The following is a 27,457-nucleotide window of genomic DNA, read 5'->3' on the forward strand; positions in this document are numbered from 1 at the left end:
AGACACAGCCCCCGGGTACACTTTAAATCTCTTCATTGAATAAAGGTAGGAAAATAATAACGATAACAATTCCACACTGTCATTTGCTGACTCCCGGGCCTTATCTTTTAAAGTCACATGCATTCAGTCACAGATACTACGGTCACACGCACATGGGAAAAAAAGCTCAAATAAAAAGTAACCGGCATAAAATGTAAACTCAATAAAGCAACAAGTGGCAATGACAATAGAAACTTGCCAGTTGACCTAGTGTGCTCGCAGTTAGCCGCTAACGATAGAAGTCGATCTTTTACTTAGACATTTATGTCAGGAATACATTTTAAAGGCGTAAACTTTTTCATTAGCGTTGCGCTTCACGGTCAAGATACCGCACATCTCTCTTTGGTGTGCATGACGAGATTTGATTCAAAGCATTTACAAACCTCTTTGGGTTGGTTGAAAAGACATCAAGACAGGCAATGTCAAACAGAAGATGTTAAAGCTTAAGCATTGTCGTATCTCATATTATCAGTAGTATCTCAGTAGAACAGTATGCACCAAAGAGCTGAGGTTTATTTTTCTTTCCAGAGTCACCACTGGTTGAACAGGAGGCAAAACCTTTGCTTATCCGACTAATCTCCCATGGGACTATCTTTCTGTTTGAAGTCCAAAAGACAGAAGACAGATATCCTCTCTGAAAAGGAGGCGTAAAAATTTCCTGTTTGATAGAGGTAATATTGTTGTTAAGGTTTGCTTGCGCTTGCTTTGAACCGTCCACGTCACTCTAGGACCACACTTTTGGGGATTATTTTCCAACGGTTGTTTTAAATCGTTCATTCAAATTAGGGATGCACCAGTGCCGTTTTTTTTTTTTGTTATTTTTTTCCAAACAGAGTTCATATACAGATATTTCCATTTCAATACTCGCTGATACAAAGTAACAATGCTAGATAACGCCATGATGTCTTGCAATTGTGATGAGTGTTTTATTGGGATTAAATATTACAATACAATTAGTTTGTTCTTACTTCAAGTTATCGACTAATACTGACGGCTGCCGACACCATTCGCTGACACTTAGGGCGCCCTCTTGTGGCCGTTCTACTCTCAGGAAATAAATGGCGTGCATGGCTGACGGGATGTTGTTTCCAAGTCAACTGCATTCATGTCAGTCCTGTCAAATGCGACAATAATATGCCATTTCTATAAGTGTATGTATGTCTATATGAATGCAATTATTAGTGTGTTGCTCGCAAAAGTTATACGTATAGTTGATAACTCTCTGTGGTTGGTATGATGACTTTCTCCATTACGGTGTTTCATGCATATACTTGAAAATAAAATTATGTTATTATTCAGTGAATTAATAAGGTCTATTTTTCCTGCTCAATGCAGTAGAGGCAACGCAAGCGCTTTTACTTACTCGTGTGTATTATACAGACTGCTAGACTCACCTGTTGCGTACTTGAATTGTACTTGTATGCACCTATATTTTGGAATATGAAAGGTATTTTTTTCCCTCTGGATGGTGAAGCTGTATTATTTTGCGCTTCAATTTATTTTGTACGAAGACTAAAACTCGGGGAATTGTCAGTTTCATTTTGCACTTTTGCTCATTTATTACAAATGAGCCCTCAATTAGAGTGAGTTGTTTGTGTTTCACTTTGAATTCAAATTCTCTATTGCAGAGTGACTTTTCTGCCTTTTGTCAGAAATAAACATACGAGGCTTGCTTTGAAATGATCCGACTTTGGTTTCATACCAATTTTGTGTATCGGAAGTACTAGTAGTATTGGTTACTTGGTATCGGTATCAGTGAGTCCTCAAGAGTTTAGTACTCACACTGGTATCGCTCTGAAAAAAAAGTGCTATTGAACACCCGTAATTCGTAGTGATTTTACAACATCAGAGTCTCAGATTTTCCTTGGCAGCTTATCACCAGCGATGTCCAAGAGGCATGTCGTTTTCTTCCCTTTGTCAGACTGACGTTCACTTTTTGTGTGTGATGCGCACACACACAGACTTGTTAAACAGGCAACTTGAGCTTGTTTTGACTCGCTTTTTTTTTTTGCCTAGCCTTATTAGGGTACTCCTAAAGAGTAAAAAAAATATATATATATATATATATACCGGTATATGAATATTGGCCCACTTGAAGAGACTCATGCTTCAGGTCCACTAGTTAGTTATTACCGGTTACTTTTTTTTTGGTGCATATGACCCCATTCGCTTAACTTTACAAAAACGCGCCTATTAAGAATAAAACCGAGCGCAAGTCCTGAATGCTTTTACTGATGGGAGAGACGTCCAACACCTGGTGTGTTGACCGCCTATAAGGACACTTCCGTCTCTGTGTGAACACGTACATTCATGCACTGACTCCCATAGACGCTCTATAGGTTTTACTCAATGCACATCACTTATATGTGCGTGTCTGTGTTTGTTGGGGTGGTGTGAACTCATTTGCATAATCTCCCATTTAAAGGAGGGATGTGCTGGAAGCTGGGCGGGAGGGGGTGGGGGGGGGGGCGGCGGCTGATGGTAAAGGGCTGGGACTGGAGAGGCGGGAGGGTGTACAAAGTGTTCATTGTGCAGTCACAGGATAGCAAGAATACCCCGTAGGGCCTAGTTTGTGTGTTATGTGTGTGTTTTGAATGTTTATCTATGTGTGTCTGTGTGTGGGAGCCACACCTGTCAGGAGAGCCTGAGGGAAGCAATGATAGTGTGTGTGCGTGTGTGTGTGTGTGTGTGGGTGTGCGCGCTCATGAAGCAGATAGTCAATGGGATTTCATTAACATCGACAAGAGCATTAAAATCTTCGGGCCAAATCAAGGTTTTTATGTCCTAATTGTTTCCCTTTATTAACTTGGCTTGTTATCATGCCATTTTCTTCTCTTTCGCAGTATAACACAGCCGCGCGCGCGCGCGCGCGCGCACACAATCGTACGTCCTCCTCCCAATCTCAGCAGCGCGCACCCTTGCAGTAGCAGCATGATTTAATTACTTCTCTTCCTCATGCCAAATCATAATCTACGCAAGCAGGCCGATAGGATCAGAGTTTAAAAAAAAAAATAATGGGTAAAATTAGATTTTTTTTTTTTTTTTTTTTTTTAATGGCGGTGAGGGCGGGAGGGCTGAGGAGAGCCCAGAAGTGCTGAAGTAGCTCGTGGCTGTGTCTCCACTGGTAGACCGTAAATGCGCCACAATCTGCTTAATATCCCTGCTGCTCTCATTAGCTTAGAGAACATTAAGGAGATTGGGAGATTTGCACGCCATTGTTTCACTAAGACAACACGAGGGGCACAGAGGCCGCGTTGCGAATAGTGACGAACACCAAGAACAAAGCGGAGAGTTGTGAGGGGTTAACTATTGGGAGTTTAACAGCTCAGGTGTGGCGGTGACGATTCTCAAGTTCATGGCTGTTAAGAAATGATAAAACATTCCCTCACACCCTAAACCCCACAAGATCAAGACGTCCATCCGTTATTTTTTTTTAGTTTTAGGCTTTTTTGTGAGCCTATTACACTTTTAATTGGTTCATGTTCGAAACATATGCCTTAGTACAGAGACTTGAGGGTTGGGGATTTTAATTTCCATAGCTTTATTCAGAAACATGACATTTAAGATTGAACGTGCAGGAAATGCACAAAAATAAATTGATTGTGACTCAGTTAATGGTCTTTAACATGTCAGAAAATAGGCGAAAATGCGGATCATTGCTTTCCAAAGTCAAAGCAAATGTTTTATTTTGATTGAGGACAAAGATTAGTCCACTTTCATGGAGGACTAGAGAAATTGGATAATATTTACTATTGAGAAACTGAAATTCTGAGCATTTGGACAATTTTGAATTAAATTAGGTATATAAACGATTATAGTATTATCAAACATAATTATAGATTCATTTGATAATCAATGTTGTCGATTAATCGATTTAATCCTTGCACCCCTTCACTACATCTTGGAGTTGCTGAGCAGAACTTGTTAGTTTTTTACAACTGTCGGTTGCCCCTTCTCTTCTCCGGTTATATCTGATGCAAATTTAGATTCAGTTTGTGTGTACACAACTCCCACGATCAAACTCGCGCAAGTAACCTGAGGCGAAAGTTCACTTAGGCTAGACTACAGCGCTAATGTGCAAATTTGGGTTTTGGCTCCGTTGCAAACCAAGGTCCCTCTGGATAGTGTCAGAAATAAGAATGCCTGGTAAGGTACATTGTGGGCGTCTATCACCAGAATTGGGCATTTTCAGAAAATTTCGTCCGTGTATCCGACCTTTTATCGGGCCGGAGCAAATAGTAATCATCTATAAGGCCGGTCGGACTATCATTTTCGACGGGCTTCCATTTGCGTTTCTGTCTACCAGCTTGGACTAACTTCCACTAGCATGTTGCCATGTTTGGGATTCAGGAACGTTTTCGGAGCTCAAAGTCCTAATTCCACGTTGGGAATGCTGCCATCATTAACATAATAAGTCTACTTTGGCTGTAAAGGGGCTAGAAAGGAAAAGTTGTTGTTTTCCCCGCCTTGTACTCTTGGCTCGTGTAGTGGTGAAGTTCCTCAGGCAAGTATAAACAAATGAACACAAAAACAAGCATTTTTATTGTGCAGGCTCCCAGCAGTCAGATTGGGTAATAATAAGAACCATTAAACTTACTGTATGCTCTCAAGCCCAGGGAGGCAAATGATACGGCCTCATCTTATATATATATATATATATATATATATATATATATATATATATATATATATATATATATGAATAGAGAATTACACATTATCTCTGCAACTTAGGGACCAATCACTTAATATAGAACACTTCACATTGTTGAGGGAATGTAGCGCAAAAAGTTGGTTCCAAAATTTGGCAAGATGGTTAACTCATTTGGCTCCCCGGGTGACTAATACGAGAGAGATTTTTTTTTTTTTTTTTGTGTTGTGCTGGCTGATTCCATAGAGCCACGCTGGACGGTGGCTTGTGTTTTGGCCGCTGAGGCACATTTTGGCACGGCCCCGGATGATCTGCATTCCTGCTTGCTAGCTCGGAAGGGTCACGAGGCCTAGGAGAAAGTCCACTAGCTGATCAGTGAGCGCCGTCGCCATGACACGTACTCAAAGGACGACGCACAATCATTTGGAATGATTCCCCCCTTCAATTTATGCATAAATGTACATTGCAATATACACAAAATAATGTGCTTTATTGATATTGAAAACTGTATTATGAGCATGTTTTCTTTCTTTCATTTCAGGGGTAGATGTCTTTGAGCCTAAATAGTCCAATATATATGAAAACTGTTGAAATAATGTGCATTCAAACTTCATTTTATTCATTCAGCTCACGGTCCTGAGATATATCAATATGACTTATTGCCACTAGAGGCCGCTAGAAGCTGTGTTCATTCCATTGGCTGATTGAATGCACATAAAAAGACAGCTCTTTCTTGTTTCTGTCTTCAAGTTATTTATGCATGGTTATCTCACAAACATCATGAAGGGATGCTTGATTGTTAGAATTTGCGGTATGATTGAAAGTAGAAAAGTAAATGTTTGACTTATGGATTTCAGGGAAAAGTCAACGAATTAGTCTGATATTTTGAGTCAACATTATCGCAGACCAAGCATGTTTAACACCCAAAGAGTTTGTTTCTCACTCTATGTCTAGTAAAGCAAGTCGGCCAAGCATTATTTAAGACACACACGTGAGAAGACAATAATATAGTTTAGCATACACAATACATTTTAAAATGTAAGCTCCTTATTATCCGTCAAGAGAAAATGGAACTTGCACTGTTTGTATCGTACACCAGCAAACAACTTTAAAAGTAATAAAATCCACAAAAAGAATGCAGCAGAAACAAAATGAAAAAACAAACACAATACAGTACATACATTTTTAAATAGAGAAATTGCAAAACAAAACAAAAAAACCCCCACAAAAGGCAATAATTAAAATAAACACTACATAAAATTAAAATGCTAGAGTGCAGGGGTGGTTGTCACATTCTGTACATAAAACAAAACAGCACTGTCCTTTATAGTTACATAAAAGTCTTATTATAGTACAATGATTTCTGTTTAATTCCACCTCTTTTGTTCTGCTGAGTGATTAATGTAAACACGCGCTCGCACGCACGCACACGCGCAAAAAGCGAAAATGTTGGTCCAAATTTAAAGCTGTAGCACTTTGGATTTGAGGTGCGTTCAAGTCAAACAAACACAATGTTATTGCATGCCGTACTGTTTACTTTAGCAGTGGAGTATAATCCTTTTTAATTGCTTGAATCATTATTGCTATGTGTGCCATTGGAGTTATAAGCAACTCAACATTTAAATATATGTTATCATTGCCAATATTGAATCAGATTGACAGCAACCAAATCCTACTGAGTGTGTTGTTGTTTGGACGACATAATGGAACTCACTGGTGTTGCTACTGTGGGTGGGTGTGCTACCAATGTCTAAGCGTTCAGCTGAGGTTGGCTCAAGATGTCTAGCACACACACACACGCACACACACACATTCATTGTATGCTTTATAGGATGCCCATTGATGTCATGGCAACCCCATATCCTCAGCAAGGCGGAAGATGTCCCGTGCCAAAAAGATGCCATGGTAACTTTTTCTTTTTTCTTTTCTTTTTTTTTTTTTTTTTTTTTTTTAGTTGCCCAGAAACCTTTGAAGCTTATTAAGTGAAACCGATGGGGAGACAAGTGGACAAGGAGAGAGAAAGAGGAGGGAAACTGGGGAAAGGCAGAGCGATTGGGAGCGCGTTCTGTCTCGCCGCCAAAATTGCGTCTTTGTTTTAAGGAACATTGTGAACCAGCTTGCTAATAGTGCCTTCAGTGAATTAAAAAAAAAAAAAAAAAAAAAAGTTCCCCAAACACATTGCGCCTAGCACTGTGCATCTGAAAGTGTTGTGCCAACATCTCTTCACTTTTCGGGCAGCTTGCACAAGCCTGCACACAAGTCAAATGCCCTATCACTGAAAAAGATGGTGTGTGCTTACCTGCGAGTTTCAACTTGCTTGGGTTTGTGAGTCTGTTTAGTAGTGAGCGAGTGTATACCCTTCACCACGTAATGAAATTACTCTGTTTCTCCTTGAGTTAGCTTGCGGCGCCAGTGGCGCTGCCCAGTGAGACAGTGTCAGGCGCTGCCAGTTTCATTAGTGCTGATGGATGACCTCATGACAGCCATTCCACTCACCTCCACTTCAAAGAGAGTAACACAGCAACTTTGGATGAGCCCGACTCTGTATGCAACCCCTGCCAAAGAGATACACGGCTTACAGCTCAAATGTAGACAACACGCGCAGAACGCGCTAACTTTAGCAGCTAGCTTCATTAAGTGTGGGCCTTTTAATTAATGGACATTCAGGTTTGGTCGGTGTAGTATTCTGAAGAATGTCAATTTTTTTTTTTATTCACTTCATAAAGTCATGTACATCATTACGTAGTGCCCCCAGTGTTCAAACTGATATACCGCAGTTGAATGAAATGGTCCCTTTAGAACAAGACGGCAAACGTTGTGTTTCTAAAACGCTAGGTAATCCTAAATGTTATTTAAAGCACTGTTGTATTAGATTTAATTCTTTATACTTCACTGTATTCTTTGAAAAGAAGTTGTACAACCGCTTGTGTTGATTTGGACTATTTCTGGACAAGAAAACAAAAAACAACAAAAAATAAGTTATTTTATGCATTAAATTAATCGCCTGATTATTCTGTATTTTTTTCTGCCAAATATCGGAATCAATGTATATGTAAAATTTTTCATAAAGGTCAGGCCCTAGTCTTGACATCTGCTGCGGTGGTTGCTGTGGTGGTTTCTTAAAATGAATAAAAACAGCAAACCCCCCCCTTTGTATTAATTTAGCTTTTTCAAAATAATGGCCTTCATGAATGAATTATATAAACATTAGGAAATGTATCTGTTAAAAAAAACTCTGGCCTCATCTTATGTCTCTAATTTCTTGATTAAAATTTCGCCCGGTGACTTGGTAATATGTATTATAGCAATCTTCTACAAGTAAGTCATGTGACCAACGTAGCCGCTATAGCTAGTATTGGCTTGTTTACAATGCTAATGCTAGCTCAGTATTGCTAGCATTGCTATTTTACTGAAGCTGAATAGGCGCTCGCTGATATCATTTATCACACCTACGCACTTTGATAATTACGAGCCATTATGCATGGCCATGTTTGAGAGTCTCGCGGTAGTGAACGTTAGTGAAGGCCATGGCTTTGGTCAGAGAATTGGGGGAGTGAAAGTGATTAGTCAAGTGAGGCAACATTCAAATCTTGTTAGCAGTTTGAACACTGCAAATTCCCTCTTTAAGTCGATGCAGTCTGTTTCAACACCAACACAATTTTCAAACAGTTCCATTTATATGACGAGCACAAGATATAGTATTCTACCATTTGATTAATATGGCCATCTCAATACATTGGCATAATCGAAAACACGATTTTTCAGTGAGACTCACAGATTATAGATTCACTACGTCCAATGGCGTTTATAGTTTAAAGCCAACCACAAACCAAAATTCTCAATCTTAAGAATTAGATAAGAGGAACAATAAAAAAAATTAAAAAAAAATTAGCTAGCAATCATCCTTTTCAAAAGTATTTTCCTATGCGTTTAATGAATCTATAGTGTACAGGCGTTGGCACTGGGAGAAGTAGTTACTCTCATGTTTCAGAAAGCCTGATCGTGTTTATAATGTAGTATGTTCTAAATTCTAAAGAGTTCACATCCAGAGTTTGGGGTGTTACACTTCATCTCATACTGTGGCGGTGCCGTTGTGCCCATGTCCACGTTGGCTGTGTACACTGTGCGCCTAGGACAGGGCTCGGTGCTTAGTTAGGATTTTTGGTGGCAATTTCCATATTGCCTGGGGTCATGTGGGCACGGTGCCCACTCCTGGTGTTGTGGGTGCCTACCGAGGCGTGGGGAGATTAAAGCAGGCGCACTGTGCCACAAAAGGGCCTGTCTAGTGCTTTTTAATTCGCCTATATTAGGGCACCGTGCCAAGCTAGCTCCCTGCTATGGCAAACACTCCATAACTGGCACCACAAGTACTCCCAGCAAGAAAGCGAGGCAGAGAGAGCATGAGAAGACTTTCATTCTCTTTTTCACACACTTGGACACATGCTTGCATGCTTGTAATTAGCAGTCTGTTGCCTTTGCTAGTTTGCGGGGGGACTTGCAGCGTTATCATTCACGTCCTATTACCTCCGCCAAGCCCCAAGGAAGGAATTAATGATTTTATCAATGTGGTTTTAGTTATTTATTCTCTCAGCCAACTCATCTCTCTGCCCGCCCGCCCGCCTGCCTGACTGAATGTGTGCTTCGTACAAGCCTAACTGGAAAAGTAATACACCGCAACTCGGTGTAGAGCGAAGAAAAATTTCATGCAGATCCAGAATTTAGATCCAGGAATTTTGAATGTATCATTTATCAGTGCAGAAACTCCACCTGCCGGACACAGGTGTTTGGCCTCGACAGAGGTCGATGCTCTGATGAGTGCTCTTGTTTATTTGGTTTGTTTGATTGAATGAATCACGGATCAACTATTCAACCTATTTGCAATCAAACGGGGGAAAAGTGGTTACCTGGACACAAGCTGTCATTTCTCAAAAATGAAATAATGGGCGTATAAATCTAAATGGAAAAAGTTCATTCATTTTGTGCGGCATGGTACCAAATGCTCCACGGCCTGGTGACTTGGAACCCCTGCCCGACTTCACACAGGTGTTTGGCCTTGGGCGAGGACTGTGTTATATTGATTACTATTGTTTGTGTACAGGATAATGTGAAAACTACTTGCTCATTACTAACTGAAGAAAAATAACTTTTGACTGCGGATCTGGATTCATGTGCGGCGCCAGGGTTTTATCTGAACAATCACTAAAAAGATAAGTACTTAACACTAAACCTTTTAGAGGGGTGGGGAATGGGACAAGTTTGAATTAAATTTAATTGAATTCAGTTTTGGTGCAGATCCAGATAAGATCGCAGATCTGGGATTTTTTTGGGGGGAATTTTGCTAACAATTGTATCTTGGCGGCAATCTCTGCTCAAGTGCCTCGTTAGAGAGCGATAGAACCTTTTTTTGGGGGGTTTTTGTTTATTTTATGCTGGATTACACCAAAAGTATTCACACTGAACATTGTGGAGCAGGTGAGGCATGAGCCCAGAAAAACTTTGCCGCTTGGTACTTTAGTTGACAAATTGGCCATGGTGGTGGTCTTTGCTCAAGCACTCACTAATGAGTTTTGCTTCGTAATTTGCAAGTAAACAAACAAAAATTCGATAAATAAACGATTCAACGCAAACTTTAAAAAAACTTTTTTTTTTTTTTTTTTAACTTTTTTCTTCATAATAGTTTGGCTTTGGTCGAGTGAGGTCTGCGTATTTTGTGTACTTTGGTCACTCGACGCAATCTGTCACAGTGATGTCACATGCTGAGTGTGTGCGTGTGAATTCTCTGGATATTCATGCCCCCTCATGCCCTCAGGGTTGTGGCATGCAGCTAAAGGCCTTGTGCGCGTCCACTGGGGTGTGTGTGTGTCATGTCTCTTAGGTCCCCTTCCTTGTAGTTGGAATCCAAATTTGCCCTCTGAGGCTGCCGGCTGGCATCTCTGCCATTGAATCGGTGACAACCTTTGTTCTATCCCTTATATTTCCGATCCAGAATTGTGATAATGTCATGATGTGAATGGTAAACTTCTTCCCAAGCCTTCATGCGCTCCTTCACCCTCTGTTTCACACTTTCACGCGTGGACACGTTACATGGTAGGACAACACGAGGCATGACACATTATACGGAAGAAGCGTGTGTGTTTGCGCATGTGTGTCTGCATACAAACGCCTGTGTTAATCCAAGTCTCTCCGAGCATCTGGAGCCTCGACACAGTTTAAAGGGCTGGCTTGGTCTGCTCCGAGCTGGACTAGTGTTCGCAAACACACACACACACGCGCGCACACGCGCGCACAAACACACACACTGTCACAGCTATCTGGGACACCAGAAGGCCTCGGCAAAGCCAAGGCAGAGGCTGCCCACCTTGGCACCACGAGGTGGGGCTGTGCTGGCGCTTTGAGGGGGACCGAAATGGCAAGGGATGGAGAGGAGGAGATGGATGGGAGTGAGGGGCTGGGGCACCTGGCGCTGGATAATAACCCTGGGAAAATGCCCGAAAATGCAGAGGGTGGAGGAGTGTGTGAATGAATTAAGGTGTGTAAGCAAGTGTTTGGCTGTTAAAGGCGCCGACCGATTGGGGCGCTCTATCCTTATGTTGTTGTTATGGCATCATAGCTTGTTACCCATGTTACTCATGGGTGAACGCTGAAGAAATTCCCTCTTTAGCCTCTATAACAGTGTTCCTCAAACAGAAAAAGACTTATTAAAAAAGACACAAAAAAAAAAAAAATCAGCTTTCTAACCTCTCATGACCAAACCTAGAAAACAGGTTCAATTTTGATTGGTTATTACCTGAGCCCTTTGGCACTGTGACAGCAAGTGGCAAAATGGCCGCCCCCTGAGATGGATAAAGACGGGTGAATTTTGCTGCTCAATTCATATTTCACAAACGTAATATTAATCAGAATGTCATGTTTAGACGATTGGGTTCAGAACACATTGTAAAGAACATTTTTGGCTTTCCCTCTCATGATGATAAGACAGAAGAAAATACAAAAATACTGTATGTTGCCAACCTTCAATTGCGGTTTTTTTTTTTTTTTTCCATTATTGTCATTATTACCATTTTCTAAGTAGAGTTGTCCCGATTTGATCAACTGATCAGAAATTCGGTCCATACCGGTAATTCACAGCTGAAAAAGATCAGATTTTTTTTTTTTCCTTTAATTTTGGATGGTCACCTACCAACCAGCACCTGTCTATAAGAATAGGGCCCTGTGAGTAATTGCACTAACTTTAAACTTTAAAAGTAAAAGTTAAACATGAGTTTAAACTGTTCCGTATTCAAACTTTTGCTGTAGAGCCTCCGAATGAAACCCCTCAGTTGCTTGCGGACCGTAGATCCAACTATCTTGGACTGTTTCGGACCCTTTCAAGCCTGACACACACAGAGGTCAAATGCGGTAGAAGGCAGCAAACTCATCCTTGATGCCGTATGAAGCCCCCTCCTTCCACTGCCCCCCCCCCCACGCCCCCCGCCCCCGACACACACATGCACCCACATGATGTCGTCTTCTCTGCTTAGCACCGCAGATGCCCAAGTTGCCCTGCAACAGCTGTCTCACCATGTGCCCGACCAAGTGTTGCCACCCAATGGAGGGGAGAGGAAGTGAGGAGCAGCAGGAGGAGAAGGCGGGTGCAGGAAGGGAGGGGACAAAGTCATGAATATTCATTTGGGCCGTTTTGTTTCAGTCTTTTTATTCCCCTTTCCCATTATGAATAATAGCAATTTTTATCATCAGGCAAGAATTTGGAGGTTGTTGAGCAAAGCGTTAATCTCAATGTTTGTCTTATTGTTTGTCTGTGGTTTGGTGCTGGATTTGGTGGAGGGGATATAGCCAGCACCCATGCAATATACCCCCATCCTACCCCCGCCCCTCCTCCTCCTGCTCCCCATTTCCCGGTCACAGGATGCCCCCCCCCCCCCTGGAAGCAAAACGAAGAGGGAGGGATCCTAAAGTGATGGGCCGCCCTCCGATTGGAAACCGACACACTGGGCGACCAATAAGACGGCGAGGGAAGCATGGTAACAGTGGGGGCACGCAGAGTGGGGTATTTTCAAATGCAGACGCCGGTCCAAAAAGTCAGATGCCGGATCCAAACTCCATTCCAGCGATGGAACAAAATGGAGGCCGGGCATGGTGCGCCGCCATTTTGGGAGCAGTGTTTGGCGTACGCGAGCTGTGTTTCCTAATAACGCTGAAAAGAACCGTTTGAAATGCTGAGGTGAGGACTCAAACTGGCCTCAAGCATTGCCAACACCTCCCAAATAATGAATGATAATGTATTATAAACAGTTGGCCACAGTTGGATGCTCAAAAAATTACCAGCCACTTAACATACACCAACCAGCGGTGGTTTTGCTGTTTAGCTTCGTGAAAGTCAAAATATTACACACGGTGCAATGCACTGCAGTTCCATAGTCAGCTACAGCAAGGGAATCCTTTAGAAGCCTTCATGCATTTTTTTTGATCATATTTTTTTCTTCTTTATCAAGACTTAATAAACTGACATACTGACCTTGCAAAATTGTAACCATGTAACAGATATCACTAAAATTAGACTTGCTAATCGTGACATGCCGTATACTTAAGTCTCCCTTCTGACAATCAAAACATGGCAGCTCATGGTGTGTGGCAGGCCGCAGATGATCTAAAACATGCTGGAGAGAGGCCCTCGAGGACCGGAGTTGGACACCCCTAAAGCGACCCCAAACTTTGGGCATTTTTTTTTGTTTGTTTGTGTAGTCTTCCATGGAAGTCCCCAGTACCTGGACTGAGTGCGTCCGTCAAATGTCTGTACGGTTTAAAGTGAAAGTCAACCTCTCGCAAAATCTTTGCAATAATATGTTCTATGCAGGCCCACTGGTCTAAATATGGCCTTCTGATTAATATTGTGTTTGTGGAGTATGAGTTAGGCAGCAAAATCCGCCCGGTTTAGCCATCTCAGGGGCGGCCATTTTGTCACTTCTATCGACCGAAAATGACATCACAGTTGCTCAGGGCTCAATGACCAATCATGGCTCAGCTTCACAAAACAGGTGAGCCATGATCAGTCGACAGAAGTGACAAAATGGCCGCCCCCTGAAATGTACAAAAACGGGTGGATTTTAGTGTTTAACTCATATTCCACAAACACAATATTAATCAGTACGCCATGCTTCAGCTAGTGTGCCTGCAAAGAACATATTTTTTATAAGACAATTTTTGAGATGACTCCCACTTTAATACGAAAGACAGTTCTTTCCAACTAATCACAGGTGTAAACTGACTAAGTACTTAGACGTCATTCTTAAATTATGTCTCATAAGGGATTAATGGAGTGATTTAATTTGTCTTTAAATTGAATGTTGATATATTGGAAAAAGTACAACTAGGAGGTGTGCAAAACTCAAGGACAGATGGATGCAAGTGTCGAGCACGGTGCCAGAGAAAAACGATGGCGCTCTCTTCCTCCTGTCTGCTGTCATACTCCATGCAAAATAAACGAGGATGAAGATCTCAAGTCAGATCTCAATAAAAGAAAATAAACTTTGGGGGCGGGGAGGGGGGGATAAAGTGGCGAGAGGAGCGAGTTGTGTTTGCTCGTTTAATTTTGAAAGGATGAAAGCAGACAGGCATAAAGAGGGGCAGACGCGGGGAGATCACAGCGTCGTGTCGCCTATTGGCGAGTAGCGCGCCGCACAGTCTGCCTCCTAAAGCAATAAATCTGAAACAGCATAATAGATAAACGCAACTCGGAACACAAAATACCCTGCGAGGAAAAACTAATAAAAAACGGAGTGATTAAGTGGAATCAGAGCTCTTAGGCACTATCTGGATATGAAGCGAGATTTTTTTTTTGGGGGGGGGGGGCGGTGCGGTGGCGTGCTTTCGCCACACAAAGACCAGAACGGGCCAACACAACAGATGAGAGAGCATAGGGACGGGGGGCCCGGGAGAAGCAGAGAGGCAAACGACAGACAGACAGACAGACAGAGGAAAGGAGCGATGGAGGAGAGAGACAAAGTGAGCGATGGATGGGGCAGTAGATCAGAGAGAGCCTCTAGTGTGTCTTGCTCTCCCTTTAAACCAGAGCCAGGAAAACAGATTAGGACTCCGCTTTTCTCCTGGGGCAGCACACACACACACACACACATACGCACACCCACATACACATTCACCCGCTCTCCTCCACAACCATTCAAATAACTCCTCCCAACTTTGACACTGACCCGCCCAGCCCAAAGTGGTGCTGATGCTGCCTCCACACTTTAAGTCCGCAGCCAGCGTTTAGGCCCGTTTAGGCGGCCCACGCACGCGGCGTTTAGGACACAAAGACGCACAAACACAGTTTGAACACACACGAGTGGGACAGTGTGTCCTTGATAGATAGATGTTTCACTCCACTGGGCATGCAACCGTACAGTATTTGGCAGCAGATGTAGGTGCTCAAAATGGAGCCTGCATACGTCACCATGAGGCAGATGAAACCTGAAATTTCACCCGTTTTTGCTTTTATTTTCTCACAGAAAAAGAAATCAGTATTGGTCTTTTTTTTTTTTTTTTTTGTCATAATGCTCATTATTTTTCTTGTGTGGAATTGCAAGTACGTGATTCGACCACTCCTTTTGTAACTTCTGTGATTATCATTCTTTTATTTTATATTTAAAGGCGAAATCAATATATTGTCGCTGTCCTGTGAAAAACTCTTATGTCCAATTTTGGAAAAAATTTGAACTTTCACGTTTCACATGCAATGTCTGTAACACAGAAACACCATTCACGTAAAAATAAGAAAATTGAAAAAAATGGAAAAGTGTTTTTCACATGACAGCGACGATATATCCTTGCTTGGTCCGTCGTTTTTAAAAGAGTTCTCGTCCTCTATCCGACCGTCCACAAAATGGGCGTCCGTCCAGGATGGACGTTCCGTCCCTGGGACGGAATGCCCAGCTCTGTACAATAATATGTTCTATGCGGCCCCCTCGAGTCTAAACACGGCATTCTGATTAATATGTTGTTTGAGTAATATGAAGTGAGCAGCAAAATACATACCATTTTTTTGCATCTCCGGGGGCGGCCATTTTGTCACTTGCTGTCGACTGAAAATCACATCACAGTTGCTCAGGGCTAAGGTAACAATCACGGCTCAGCTTGCGAATGTCACATGACCAAACTCAGAAAAAAAGGTGAGCCGTGATTGGTCGTTACTTGAGCTCTGAGCGACTGTGAAAAAAAATAGCTAACCCTGAATGGCTTCAATATTGACAGTGTGATTGATTCATTTGCTTGTGCATCTCCAACAAGAACTAAAATACAGCAAAGGGTGTGTGTGTGTGTGTGCGTGTGCATGCGTGTGTGTGTGTGTAAATGTGAGCCTTAGAAACTTCATGACCTTTACGTCACCACCAAATGTTGAGCTTGATAACACGCGACACCGAAAGAAGCTGAACGGGTTCTACGAGGCATCCTTTCATAAGAGCATTAAGACAACATTAAAATGCTCCATTAAGATGAAAGTGTCGGCTTAACCATCGAGAAAGGTGCTTCCTGGTGTTATATCATTTAATTAAGCATGATTACTGGGCGATATTCTTAGCAAAAGTATGTAGGACATACTAAAATTCTTCATGGGTCTGTGTGTCATACTCTTCTGTAATGTTAGATCGTTTTAGGCCTGTTGCATAAATATGTGAACAAACATGTACAGTACTAGGCCAAAAGCTATTGTTGCTTTAATTTGCTTTTTCACAGCAGTCATTTTGTCATACAGCAAAATACAAAAGACATTTCCACAAAATGTGTGAAGGGATGGCGTGCGAGTCAAGGAAGAGCCGATTACATTTTGATGAGGATCTGGATGAAGGTGCAGAGCAAGGGCTTTATTTTCATCCATCCATCTCAGTCCATCTCAGGGGGGGCGGCCATTTTGCCAGTTGCTGTCGACTGAAAATGACATCACAGTTGCTCTGGGCTCAGGTAAAGACCAATCACGGCATAGCTGTTTTCTAAAGCTGAGCCATGATCGGTCATCACCTGAGCCCCGAGCAACCGTGATGTCATTTTCAATCGACAGAAGTGACAAAATGGCCGCCCCATGAGATGACTAAAAACGGGTGGATTTTGTTGCTTAACTCATATTAGAACATATTATTGCAAAGACTGTTTTGGGTTGACTTCCCCCCTATAAGAATGACGAAGTATGCCTGCACAGTCATTAAATATATGAAACAAACTGTTGAACGTCAGCATGTGAGTGCATGTGTGATAAAACACATTGGCGATAGAAAGACAAACAGCAACGTCTGTTGTGTTGAGTGCTTGCGCCAACTGCCTGAGTCAGCAATTAATGTGTGTTTGGTCAAAGGAGGCACGGAACGTGAAATGCTTCATTTCCTGTCCATGTATTGGAACATGAAATGCGCACATTCAGCTATTTTAAGGATGAAATCATCGCTATTTATTTGGTTGAAAAGAAAATCAATACAAAGCACGGGCCATAGAAGTAAAATGGAAAATAATTCAAATTAAAATAATAATAAAACAATTTAATGTCATCATAAGATTTTTTTTTTTTTTTTTTTTTACTCAGGGTAAGAGACAGCAGGGGGCGGCATCGCCTCACGTGCCTACCCTGACCGCACGTCCCGGACAAGAACGAGACCAGTTCGTTTTTCTTGCAGTTTTCAGTGCAGCATGTTGGCTGTGTTTGTGCAGCGTGTTTTGGCGGTATAAATGTGTTGTAATTTTTGTTCAGGAGTATAGCGCTTAACTTTTTCAATGTTTTTTTTTTTTGGAATGTATGAATTTCTACAGGAAGCACAGTGGCCTCTTGGACTCTTGGTTACAGGTACACCAGCCTGGTCCCACATTCCAAAGACGTACATGTTAGCTTTATTAATTAAACACTCTACATTGTTCATAGGTGTCAAGGCTCCAGGCTAACATTTTTTTACTAGGAGTACAGTAGCCCCTAACTTAAAATTTTAGGAGTGCTGGAAGAAAATTTAGGGGTGCGCACGGTAAATTGCCTTGCAAAGCAAATTTTTACATTTTCACCGTATGACTGATGAATATTCGCACAAACTACAATGTTTTCAATTCACATTTTACTGTGCAAGTATCAACACAGCATAAACCCAAAGTATAAGTTGTACATATTAATAGTCTTTATGAAGGTAACAACACGGGTAATGCCGTAAAGTGTCTTGATGTTGGTGGCGTCCTAAAACGTCTACGATGAACAAACAAATCGTTAGCACGCAGCGCTGCATAATACCGGCGTGCGTGTTATTCTCGGGAAATGACGGCATACTGCATGAAAATGTACTCAGTATGAAAATATTGCAAAATGTTTTGCCCGACTATCCAGCGGTCCAAGAAATAGGAATCCAAACAGTTATCCATCCATCCATTATCTGTACCGCTTATCCTCACAAGGGTCGCGGGGCGTGCTGGAGCCTATCCCAGCTGTCTTTGGGCAGGAGGCAGGGGACACCCTGAATTGGTTGCCAGCCAATCGCAGGGCACGCAGAGACAAACATCCGCACTCACAATCACACCTAGGGGCAATTTAGATAGTCCAATCAACTTACCATGCATGTTTTTGGAATGTGGGAGGAAACCGGAGTACCCGGAGAAAACCCACGCAGGCACGGGGAGAACATGCAAACTCCACACAGGGAGGCCGGAGCCGGGATCGAACCCACGACCTCTGAACTGTGAGGCGGACGTGCTAACCAGTCGACCACCGTGCCGCCTCCAAACAGTTATTCCAAGCTTATTTTAGAAACATCCTGATTGGGGTATTTCCCAGTTTGTGTGTGCGTGTGTAAGCGTGTATGTGTGTGAACAACCTCCTGAAGGAAAACCGCCGCCGGCTTCCGAGTGTTAACCTCTCCAAGAGTGTGGAGTGGGAATGTGATGGGCTGGCAGCAATATGGGTGGAAAAAAAAAAAAAAAAAAAAGGAGGGCACCCTCCATCTCATTCCCCTGTGCCAGGGTCGAGCATTCCTCACCCTTCCAAAGGCCGCTTAGCGCCCCCCCCCCCGCCCCCTTCACTCTCTGTCTCGCCTTCTCTTTTTCTCTCATAATTTGCCTTCCGTCCGTAGTTGCTTATATTCTCCATCGTTTCCTCACTTCACTTCCTTCCTGCGACGATTCCCTGCGTCTTTGTGGCTGCTCCATTAGCATGGCTCCGGGTGAGCGTGCGGAGGGCCACCCAGGCCAACATTTGTACATTTGTGATGCTAGACAACACTTGTGCACTGTGACCAACTGCCCGCCTCGCCCGTCTGCTAAAACAAAAAAGGTCTTGTTTGTTTCCTCCTCTCGTTCCCTTTGCCGCACTCCTCAAATGGAGGCACAAACATCTCAGGGCTTTTTTTTTTTTTTCTTGCTTAAACTGGGAGTTAAGTTTGAGAAGGAATAGACACGGCGTTTTTTAAAAAAAAAAAAATTTCCCAACTTCCTTTGCTTTCCCGCCTAATTTGAATGAAACTAAACAGGCTCAATATTAGGTTCACCTGCCTGGTGGTGTAAAATCCAGTTTTAAAAATTCTTCCTCAACTAAGATCACTTTTGTCTGAGTGGTTGGTTATAGTTTGTGGTGGTGTTGAACTCTATCATGCTGAGCTCATGTATTGAAATCATGTACCCCTAAATATTACAAACAGCTCAACAACACTGCAATCATAAAAGCAAAATACCACTCTGACATTGTCAGTCAAAACGGAACATTATTATCTTTTTAAAGGCAGACTGGATATCGAATGGAATGCACTTTTGTTTGCCCAGTTTACAACATTGTTATCCTGTAGTGATGTTTTACTCTACACTCTTTCTTTTTTTTGTAGGTACAATAGGTAAATATATTGTTTAGTGTGCATTTTTGGTTCAATTTTCATTAATTTACCGTCTGTGCTTACCGTCTTTACAGTTAGAATTGTGTGCGTGAGTGTGTGTATAAAACTTTGTATTTTTTGAGCCATTTTGCAACTTCTATGGTTGTATTTCAAATACTTTAAAAAAAAAATGAATAATCTGTTTTGAATTGGACTATGTTGACTAGTGGAGCAACATGTGCGGCAAAATGAGTATGTTGTCCAGGCCGACACATTCTCCCCCCCCCCAACAGTTATTTACAATAAATTTAGCATTATGATTGCATTCATTGATTTAATCTACTTGACTTTTTGGCCACTCCATGCATGTTATCCATATAGTGATTTAAAAAAAAGTTAATTGTGTGTGATCTTTTCCATCTCTCTTCTTATTTCATCTATGTGAGCTTTTACTTAGCTTGCAGGCCTAACTGGATGTTTTTTTTTTTTGGACATGCAGACAAAATGAAATGAATGAAAAATCTATATTTTAAATATCCCATACTCCCAAGGAAGGAGTTGGAAAAATATAAAACACCCTTCACCTAAAATCCTATTATCTTCGTCAAGTGCAATATGAAATATATATATTTTTTTTTCTGGGGGATTTCTGCTTTTGTGTTTTTGTACAATTTGTTATGCTGTTTGATATGATACCATATCTACAAATTTGAATATATTTGATTTAAAAAAAGAGTGAATTAGTGATTATCCAATATCCTAATATCCGATATAAATGGCCCATTGCTCATATTTTTTTGTGGGGCGATTGACCTCTGATGGCAGTACAACATTGCCAATATGGTAAAGGAACAGTAGAATGGTTCATGGTCTATTACAATTGTTATGAAACTTTTTACACTACAACCCCCCCCCCAAAAAAAAACATATAGCTCCTCAAAAACCACTGTAATGATAACATGAAAATACAGTAATGTAGTAGGTCCAAGTGTGTTCTCAAGAAGTACAGTATGCATCATTGTACACTACTGTAACATGAAGCATGGTGCATATTAACATTACACTTCAATTTCGAAAATAAAAAACGTACTTGCTTTATTCAAATATATTGCACATAAAAGTTAATAAAATATTTAATTTTTTAAAAACAAACAAGTGTCTAAAGATGAAATGCAAATGTGCTGTATTTTAAAGGTAAACACAACTGTAATGTACTTCAACTGAAATGCACATGCTTAAAAAAAAGTTTTAAACTAAGGCTTTTGGTCACCATATTTGAAGCACGTTCAATTCCTCGCTTGGCTACGTAGTTTTCTTGACTCATTACCCGAACACATCCTACCTTCAACAAGTGCACGTGTGTGTGTGTGTGTGTGTTTGTGTGAACACATGCTGCAGCTATGGAAGCTGTCGGGTGCCTGTGCAGTGATGGAGTGCCGCAAGGTTATGTGGCCTTGCCCTTTTATAAGCTGGGCCTCTGCACGCTCGCACGTCAGCTACTCCAGTAGTGTTCATTTCCAAAACTTTGAAAGGCAAAAGAGGCGGATCTTTTCTATTGCTCTCTTTTTGTCTTTGTTTGTCATTAAAGCATTGTCGCAGCACAAAGCCCATAGCGACAGCAAGTATGAAATCAATGAAAAGAAATGAGGTCAAGCACAATCAACATATGGCTAAGCACCATACATTATTATTTAAACCACATTAATTGCAAGTGTGTGTTTGTGTGTGCGCGTGTCCTCAATTTTGCATTATTGATTTAAGTCTTAGTTTTAATCAAGGATTCTTTTTTTTTTTTTTTTTTTGATGGAAGGGTCATTTTTTTCTCTCCCTTCTTTTAATTTCAATTGAATGAAATATCCTGTAACGATTTTGGTTGTTGCAGCAAATAGATTTCCATTTTATGGATTTTATTTTATTTGACTTATTGACGTATCGATCAGCCATAGTGAATACTGATCCTGTTGAATTCTCTTGTGTACTAAGCACTATAACACAATTAACTGCAATGTGTAAAATATTAATAATCGTCATCATCATCACAATAACAGGTTAAATTTTAGATGAATGAAAAAAAGAAAATTCTTTGAGCTTGTTGGGCCTTCAGTACACAGACCCTCGCAGGACGAGAAAAGATCATTCGAAGCTTTTGTTTTCTAAATCAAATCGGTCATGTGATTAATGTGACAAATATATTTCTTTTTAATTAACGTTGAGAGACGCACTTTTGTAACCCCCACCCCGACCCCCACGCCACTTCCGGCCCACCACAGCCCAATAAACTGGAAATTCTCCAAACAGGCCAATGTCCTTTGCAGCTCCCAATCATGCACTCAGCGTCTGCAACAACACCAAAAAGTGTAATAATAATAATAATAATAATAATGCAGAGATTTCAATGCATTTCGTGCATGTTTTTGTTGGTCTTCCTGATATTTATATTGGGAGAAAAGCATTCAAATTAATTGACATCAAAGACCAATAAGTAAATGTACAATTTTTATTCAAACGAATTTGTTGAAGATGTAAAATGTATATTAGTTCCATTCATCAGCAATATGAATCTTTAAAATGTTAATATATTTAAAAAAAAAAAAACTGCACAAATCGATTTGGGAAAATAAGAATTCGTGCACTCAGAAACACAACGTAAATAAAACAAAACATAATTGATTTTGCTGTTATAGTCTTTTGAATGTTTTTTTTTAATTTTTTATGATTGATAGTCTCTACAAACTAGATGTTAGAATGTATTTATACATGCAATCTGAAGTGCGACAAATCACATTTTATAAACACACTCTAAAACGGTTGTGTACGTGTGTCTGTATTCGGGGCCTCGTACCCCAATTTAAATAATCCAAATAAATCCATAACCCCCCCCCCCCCCAAAAAAAAACAAAAAAAACAAAACACAAATTCGATTTGATGATGAATAATTGACGTGACCAAATGTGATAGGAGGTCATCGGTAAATTATTGATGAGCCGTCATATTGCAGGAATGCTGCTTCAAATAAAGCGGATAACGACACACACACACACACACACACACACACACACACGTACACACACACACGCATTCACTCACATTATTTCAAATTTTGAAAAAAAAAATCAAATTATGGGATTATTATTGAATTAGTATTTATTATTTGTTTGTTAAATAATATAATCAGGTCAGTTAATTCTTTTTCAATTTTTTTTAGAGGGTGGGGGAGGACTCTCTTGGCCCTGAAGCTTGGTGAGAGAGGTGGCTTTGCATGCTGACTACTCTGGAGAACACTTTTTTAGATTTGGTCAAAATCAAGTCTGCAGTCTCAATCAAATTCATGCATTTATAAGGATTGTGCAATCCTTATGTATATATATATATATATATATATATATATATATATATATATATATATATATATATATATATATATATATATTCTTAAAACCGTTATGCAGATGATTTAAAATATTACGTTACTTGGTGATATGCTTGCCTGTTCCCAAAATAATTTAAAATATGACAATACTTGGAGATATGCTTGCATGTTCCCAAAATGTTACAAAGAAAAGGTTCCTCACCGTGATCCAAAGCTAACTAAGAGCTCATGCACATGTCGACTCTGCGTACACATTGTGACACATGATAACTGAACTGAAATGGTGTCAATGTAAACTAGCCAACATTTTCTGCACTTCAGCCGGGGACGGCACAACTTTTTTCTTTGCGCTCTTTGCCCGCTGATTGCGCCACATCGGAGCAGCGCGACGCGCGCACGCACGCACGCACGCACGCACGCACGCACGCACGCTCACACGCACACGTAGACAGAGGCTCACACGCCGGGCGGGAGGAAGCCTAATCCCCGCCGGTGCTCCTAATGCTCCTAAAGCCGCAGCTGCTCGCCGTGGCCGCTCCGCAAACTCCGCACGGCGTTTATTAATAATTCACCCCTCCTCTTTACCTTCGCCGCACAGTCAATAACCACGTTGCGCGCTAGTCTAGTGCATTCAAGGTGTGTGTGTGTCTGTGTGTTGGGGGAGAGGGGGGGGGGGTACTTTGTGGATGCTCGCTTTGTCCTTGTTGTTTTATAATTTTACGCGCTGTTTTTTTTTTTTTTTTACGCATTGAGTTGCCATTCGGTAGCTGCTCTTTCATCTTGAAGGGGGAGGCGGTGAGGGAACGTCGGGTGCCCCCCCCCCACACACACACGCACACACAACCCCCCCACCCAGTCGATGTGCAACTGCGCGTTCGGATCCACGCACAGAGAGAGAGAGAGCGGGAGAGAGAAAGAAAGAGAGAGAGAGAGAGAGAGAGCGAGGCGCGAGTCTAAAACAGATCGGGCGCACGACGCGCGAAGCGGCCAACACTTTGTTATTATTATTCTTCTTCTTTTTTAGTAGCCACAACAGAGCACAAAGGGACACCGACTTACTGTGCATCCCGTCCCACTTGTCTTTTCCACTTTGTGCGTGCAAGGAGAGCGCAGAAGCGGAGCGATCTGCAGGACAAGTTTGGCCGCAGAAGGACGCGTGACGACACTTTTGGCGCGGACGTCTCGCAGCATGGCCGAGCGGCGTTGAAAACCCTCGAAAAGAAATCGCAAAAGACTTTTTTTTTTTTTTTTTTACTCCCCCTCTGTCGCCTTTTTTGCTGCCCTCTCGGAGAGTGGACTCACTTTTAGCGTGTGTCTGAAGGTCTGTTTTGTGTGAGTGCGTGTGTGTGTGTGCGAGTGTGTGTGGAGGCTTCCGGCAACAGCCAAGAGAGCAAGTCTTCCTCCCTCTCACACTTTTTTTTGGAAGCTGAACTTTTAAAGGAAAATGGGGCATTGAGAGTGTTGGCAGAACTCCCTGCGCTATAATGGTACGTGCTGTGTAACTCAATAGTTTGCCTTTGTTGGCTGCGTGGACACACGTGTGTGTGTGCGTGTGTGTGCGCGCGTCTGCGTGAACGCTCACCTAAACGATGTTTGGCTGCGTTTGAGTTTTTTTTTTTTTTGCTCGGGCCCTGCACACACACACACCTGAGTATGTGTTTTTCGATGCAGCGGTGAGGGAGCTATGATTTTTATTTCACTTTTAATATATCATCCACATAAAATTTGGGGAAAAGATCCAACAATGGACACATGTTTATTATTAATTATGCCCTCATACTGAATGGTTTTTTTTTTTTTTTTTTTTTTTTAGAAGTGCGTATTTTAATTTTTTTTAGTATTGCAGGGCAGGCCGGGTGAAATGTTTTAATAAGCCGTGTGTGGCCCACGGTCCGCAAGTTTCTCACCCCTGTTCGAAAGGCAGCGATGCTTGGAAATGTGATAATCATCTTGTGATATGGCTGATTTGTTTACATGGCGAGAACTATAAAAAACATGCAGCATGGAGATCTTATAAAGTATCATTATCAAGATGTGCTTTTTTTAAAAGAAAAAAAAAAAGAAATAAATCCGTGCCACCGAGCACTTAATTTGTGCACTTGATAACACTCTGCAGACTAGCATGCAGGGGGTGGGGAGGTGAGGCACACAGAGAGTCTTTGTAACCCCCCCCCCGAACAAGTGTTTTAATAGCCCAAAGAGGATGTGAAAGCACCAATGTCGACCTATGGAAATTAGGCAACCCCCTCCAGAATGAGCTTTTTTTTTTTTTTTTTTCAAACTACTTTTTAATCCTCCAGCAATTTGAAATAGGTTTATTATTGTAAGTTTTTATCACGTTGCTAAATGTTCGTTAAGGGCGGGAAGATCAAGATTCAAGAAAAAAGGAAAGGATAGCAGGGTACTACTTTTAGCTTTTGATTGAAAATTTCAGTGTGCGCTCATCAGATGCGTTGAAAAGCATTGAAAAGGGTCTCTAATTTGTTTTATTTTTGCCTTAATTATATACATAAATTTCACTGGACGTTAAGATACCGCTGATATAAATTCATATTATAATGTGTCACTAACGTCCATTGAATGATGGGAATGACTTCTGTTCCTAATTTTGATGATTATTGTAGACCAAAACACAGAAATGGCTGTTGAGATGAAGGGTCCTTTAGTAAATATTTGCGATTGTATTTTCCAAGAGGCCTCATTTGAGTTCAACTTGCAATTCCTTCATATTCCAACCCGGGTGCCGTGGGAAATTGTTCACTTGCACGTAATTTGTCAGCGATTTCTCTGTGCCAACGACGTATGGTGACTGACGGGCCCATTAAATGCTCTTCCATGAGATGGTCAGATGGTGAAATAAAGCCGTATAGGCCACCTTCATGATGCCATTCATATTCATATTCATTTTTTTATCTTAGTGTTCAGTTAATCAGGCCAAGACGTCACAGTTTGCAGAAATTTGTGAGTAAATTGCGAGCATATCATTCTTATTATCAGTATTCAGACTTTTTGTGACATTTTAGTTTAGTGGTGCGGTGTGAGATTTGTCAAATGTTGCCTTGGTGCCAGCCAGAGCTGGACATTTTACCCCAAAAATTTGCGGTCCGTTTATCCGTCCGTCTATCGTCCTTTTTATCCGGCCGGAAAAAATATGAATCGCCTGTAGGCTGGTCCGCCTATGATTTTAAACGGGCTGCCGTTCGCATTTCCGACTACCAGCTTCGACAAAATATCACGCGCTGGGCTTCCAACTATGCTAGTCTGACCATTTTTTTAAGTTTCCCTATCGTTTATCGCCTACAAAATGGGCGTCCGTCATAGCCGGATAGACGGACCGGTCCGTCACATAGGCGGAATTTCGCAGCTCAGGTGCCAACAAAGGTTTGGAAACGACATTTACCTCTTAGGGAATAACTGCCAAAAAGTGGCAAAACTGTTGCCAAGACAAACATTTTCTTAACTGTACAAGAAGTGGTAAGCAATTTAGCCTTAATAACTATCACACAAGTCCAAACAGAGCAAAGCCGCTATAATTAAAAGCAAAAATTGAATGACAGCTGTACTTTCTTTTCTTTTATTACTCTTATTGACTATTTATCACTTTTGGCATGCCGTTCTAAGCAGCCAGGTGGCAGGTGCATGTACGGCTTTTCCTACGTCACGCTAAGTTCCATTTCCTGTTCTATGGTCGTCAGAACGTTTATACCCCTTCTGTGCTCAAAGTCAAGCGTGTCGCCACACAAGTATTTGGGGGTCCCGCTTTAAAATCTCTCCAGAGGCGAGAGTGAATGATAACCGATTCCCGCCGTGTTTCATTTCAGTGTCAAATGCAAGATGTTTTGTGGCCAGCTGGTGTTGCATACCAAGAACATCAAAACAAGCAGCTGTAGGCATCTCCAAACTTGTGATTTGTAACGCCATCCCGCCAATTATCCTTCATTGAGGCTTAAGGTAAACGAGTCATTAAACATCGGTGTGTCATCGGTGAAATCGCTCCCCCTGGTTATGTTTTGATTGTGGTGCGATTAGTTCACAGTCGGTGGTTTTCAAGAAGCAACTTCTCAGTCAAGTGGAGGCCAAGTCGTTGCCAGCCTGTGAAGAGGGGTGGGGCAGGCACACCACCTCCATTATTCCATAGGATTCAAAGGAGTGTTCTTTTTTCAGATAAGATGTAACCGAGCCAGCTATTTAATATGATGTGCTGATTCGTTCAGTCATGTGACGTGCGCTGTAATGCAACTCCATGTTTCCCGCCCGTTGCCCTGAACTCTGCAAAAAGGATAACCACAAAAAAAACAAAAAAAAAAAAAACACCCTTGACGACACAAAGGGATGATTGTACCAGTCCCAACCTCATTGTTAAAAGCATTTGCCGGCCAGGAGCGAGTGCGGTTTGGCTCACGTGAAATACCTCGACACGGTCACACACGTTGGCTAGCGAAGCTTAAAGTTATCTACGAGTGGTGTGGAGTGCAAAGCAGCATGGCAGCAAAATGTGGCAGCCTGGAATGTTCCATGTCAAACACATTTCAAAAGCAATATTGTACACACAAAACACTTTAAAAAAAAGAATGGATT

At 41.6% G+C, this 27,457-nt stretch overlaps 1 protein-coding gene across 2 annotated transcripts in view; it reads left to right on the forward strand.

The window, feature by feature from the left end:
- nfixa (nuclear factor I/Xa) overlaps positions 1–27,457 on the forward strand; it is a 177,179-nt gene that overhangs the window by 9,971 nt on the left and 139,751 nt on the right. The window contains exon 1 of one of the 2 annotated variants that reach the window (XM_086034393.1): positions 23,822–24,366. The exons of the other annotated variant lie outside the window; for it this stretch is intronic. Coding sequence (XP_085890519.1) covers positions 24,364–24,366 — 3 coding nt within the window. The 5' untranslated portion in view covers positions 23,822–24,363. Of the gene's footprint in view, positions 1–23,821; positions 24,367–27,457 lie in introns of those variants that run through there. 2 annotated transcript variants of the gene reach the window in all.

This window comes from Filicampus tigris, chromosome 6, assembly GCF_054856515.1.
Source record: "Filicampus tigris isolate MCC_2025a chromosome 6, RoL_Ftig_1.0, whole genome shotgun sequence".
In the NCBI taxonomy this organism is placed as follows: domain Eukaryota; kingdom Metazoa; phylum Chordata; class Actinopteri; order Syngnathiformes; family Syngnathidae; genus Filicampus; species Filicampus tigris.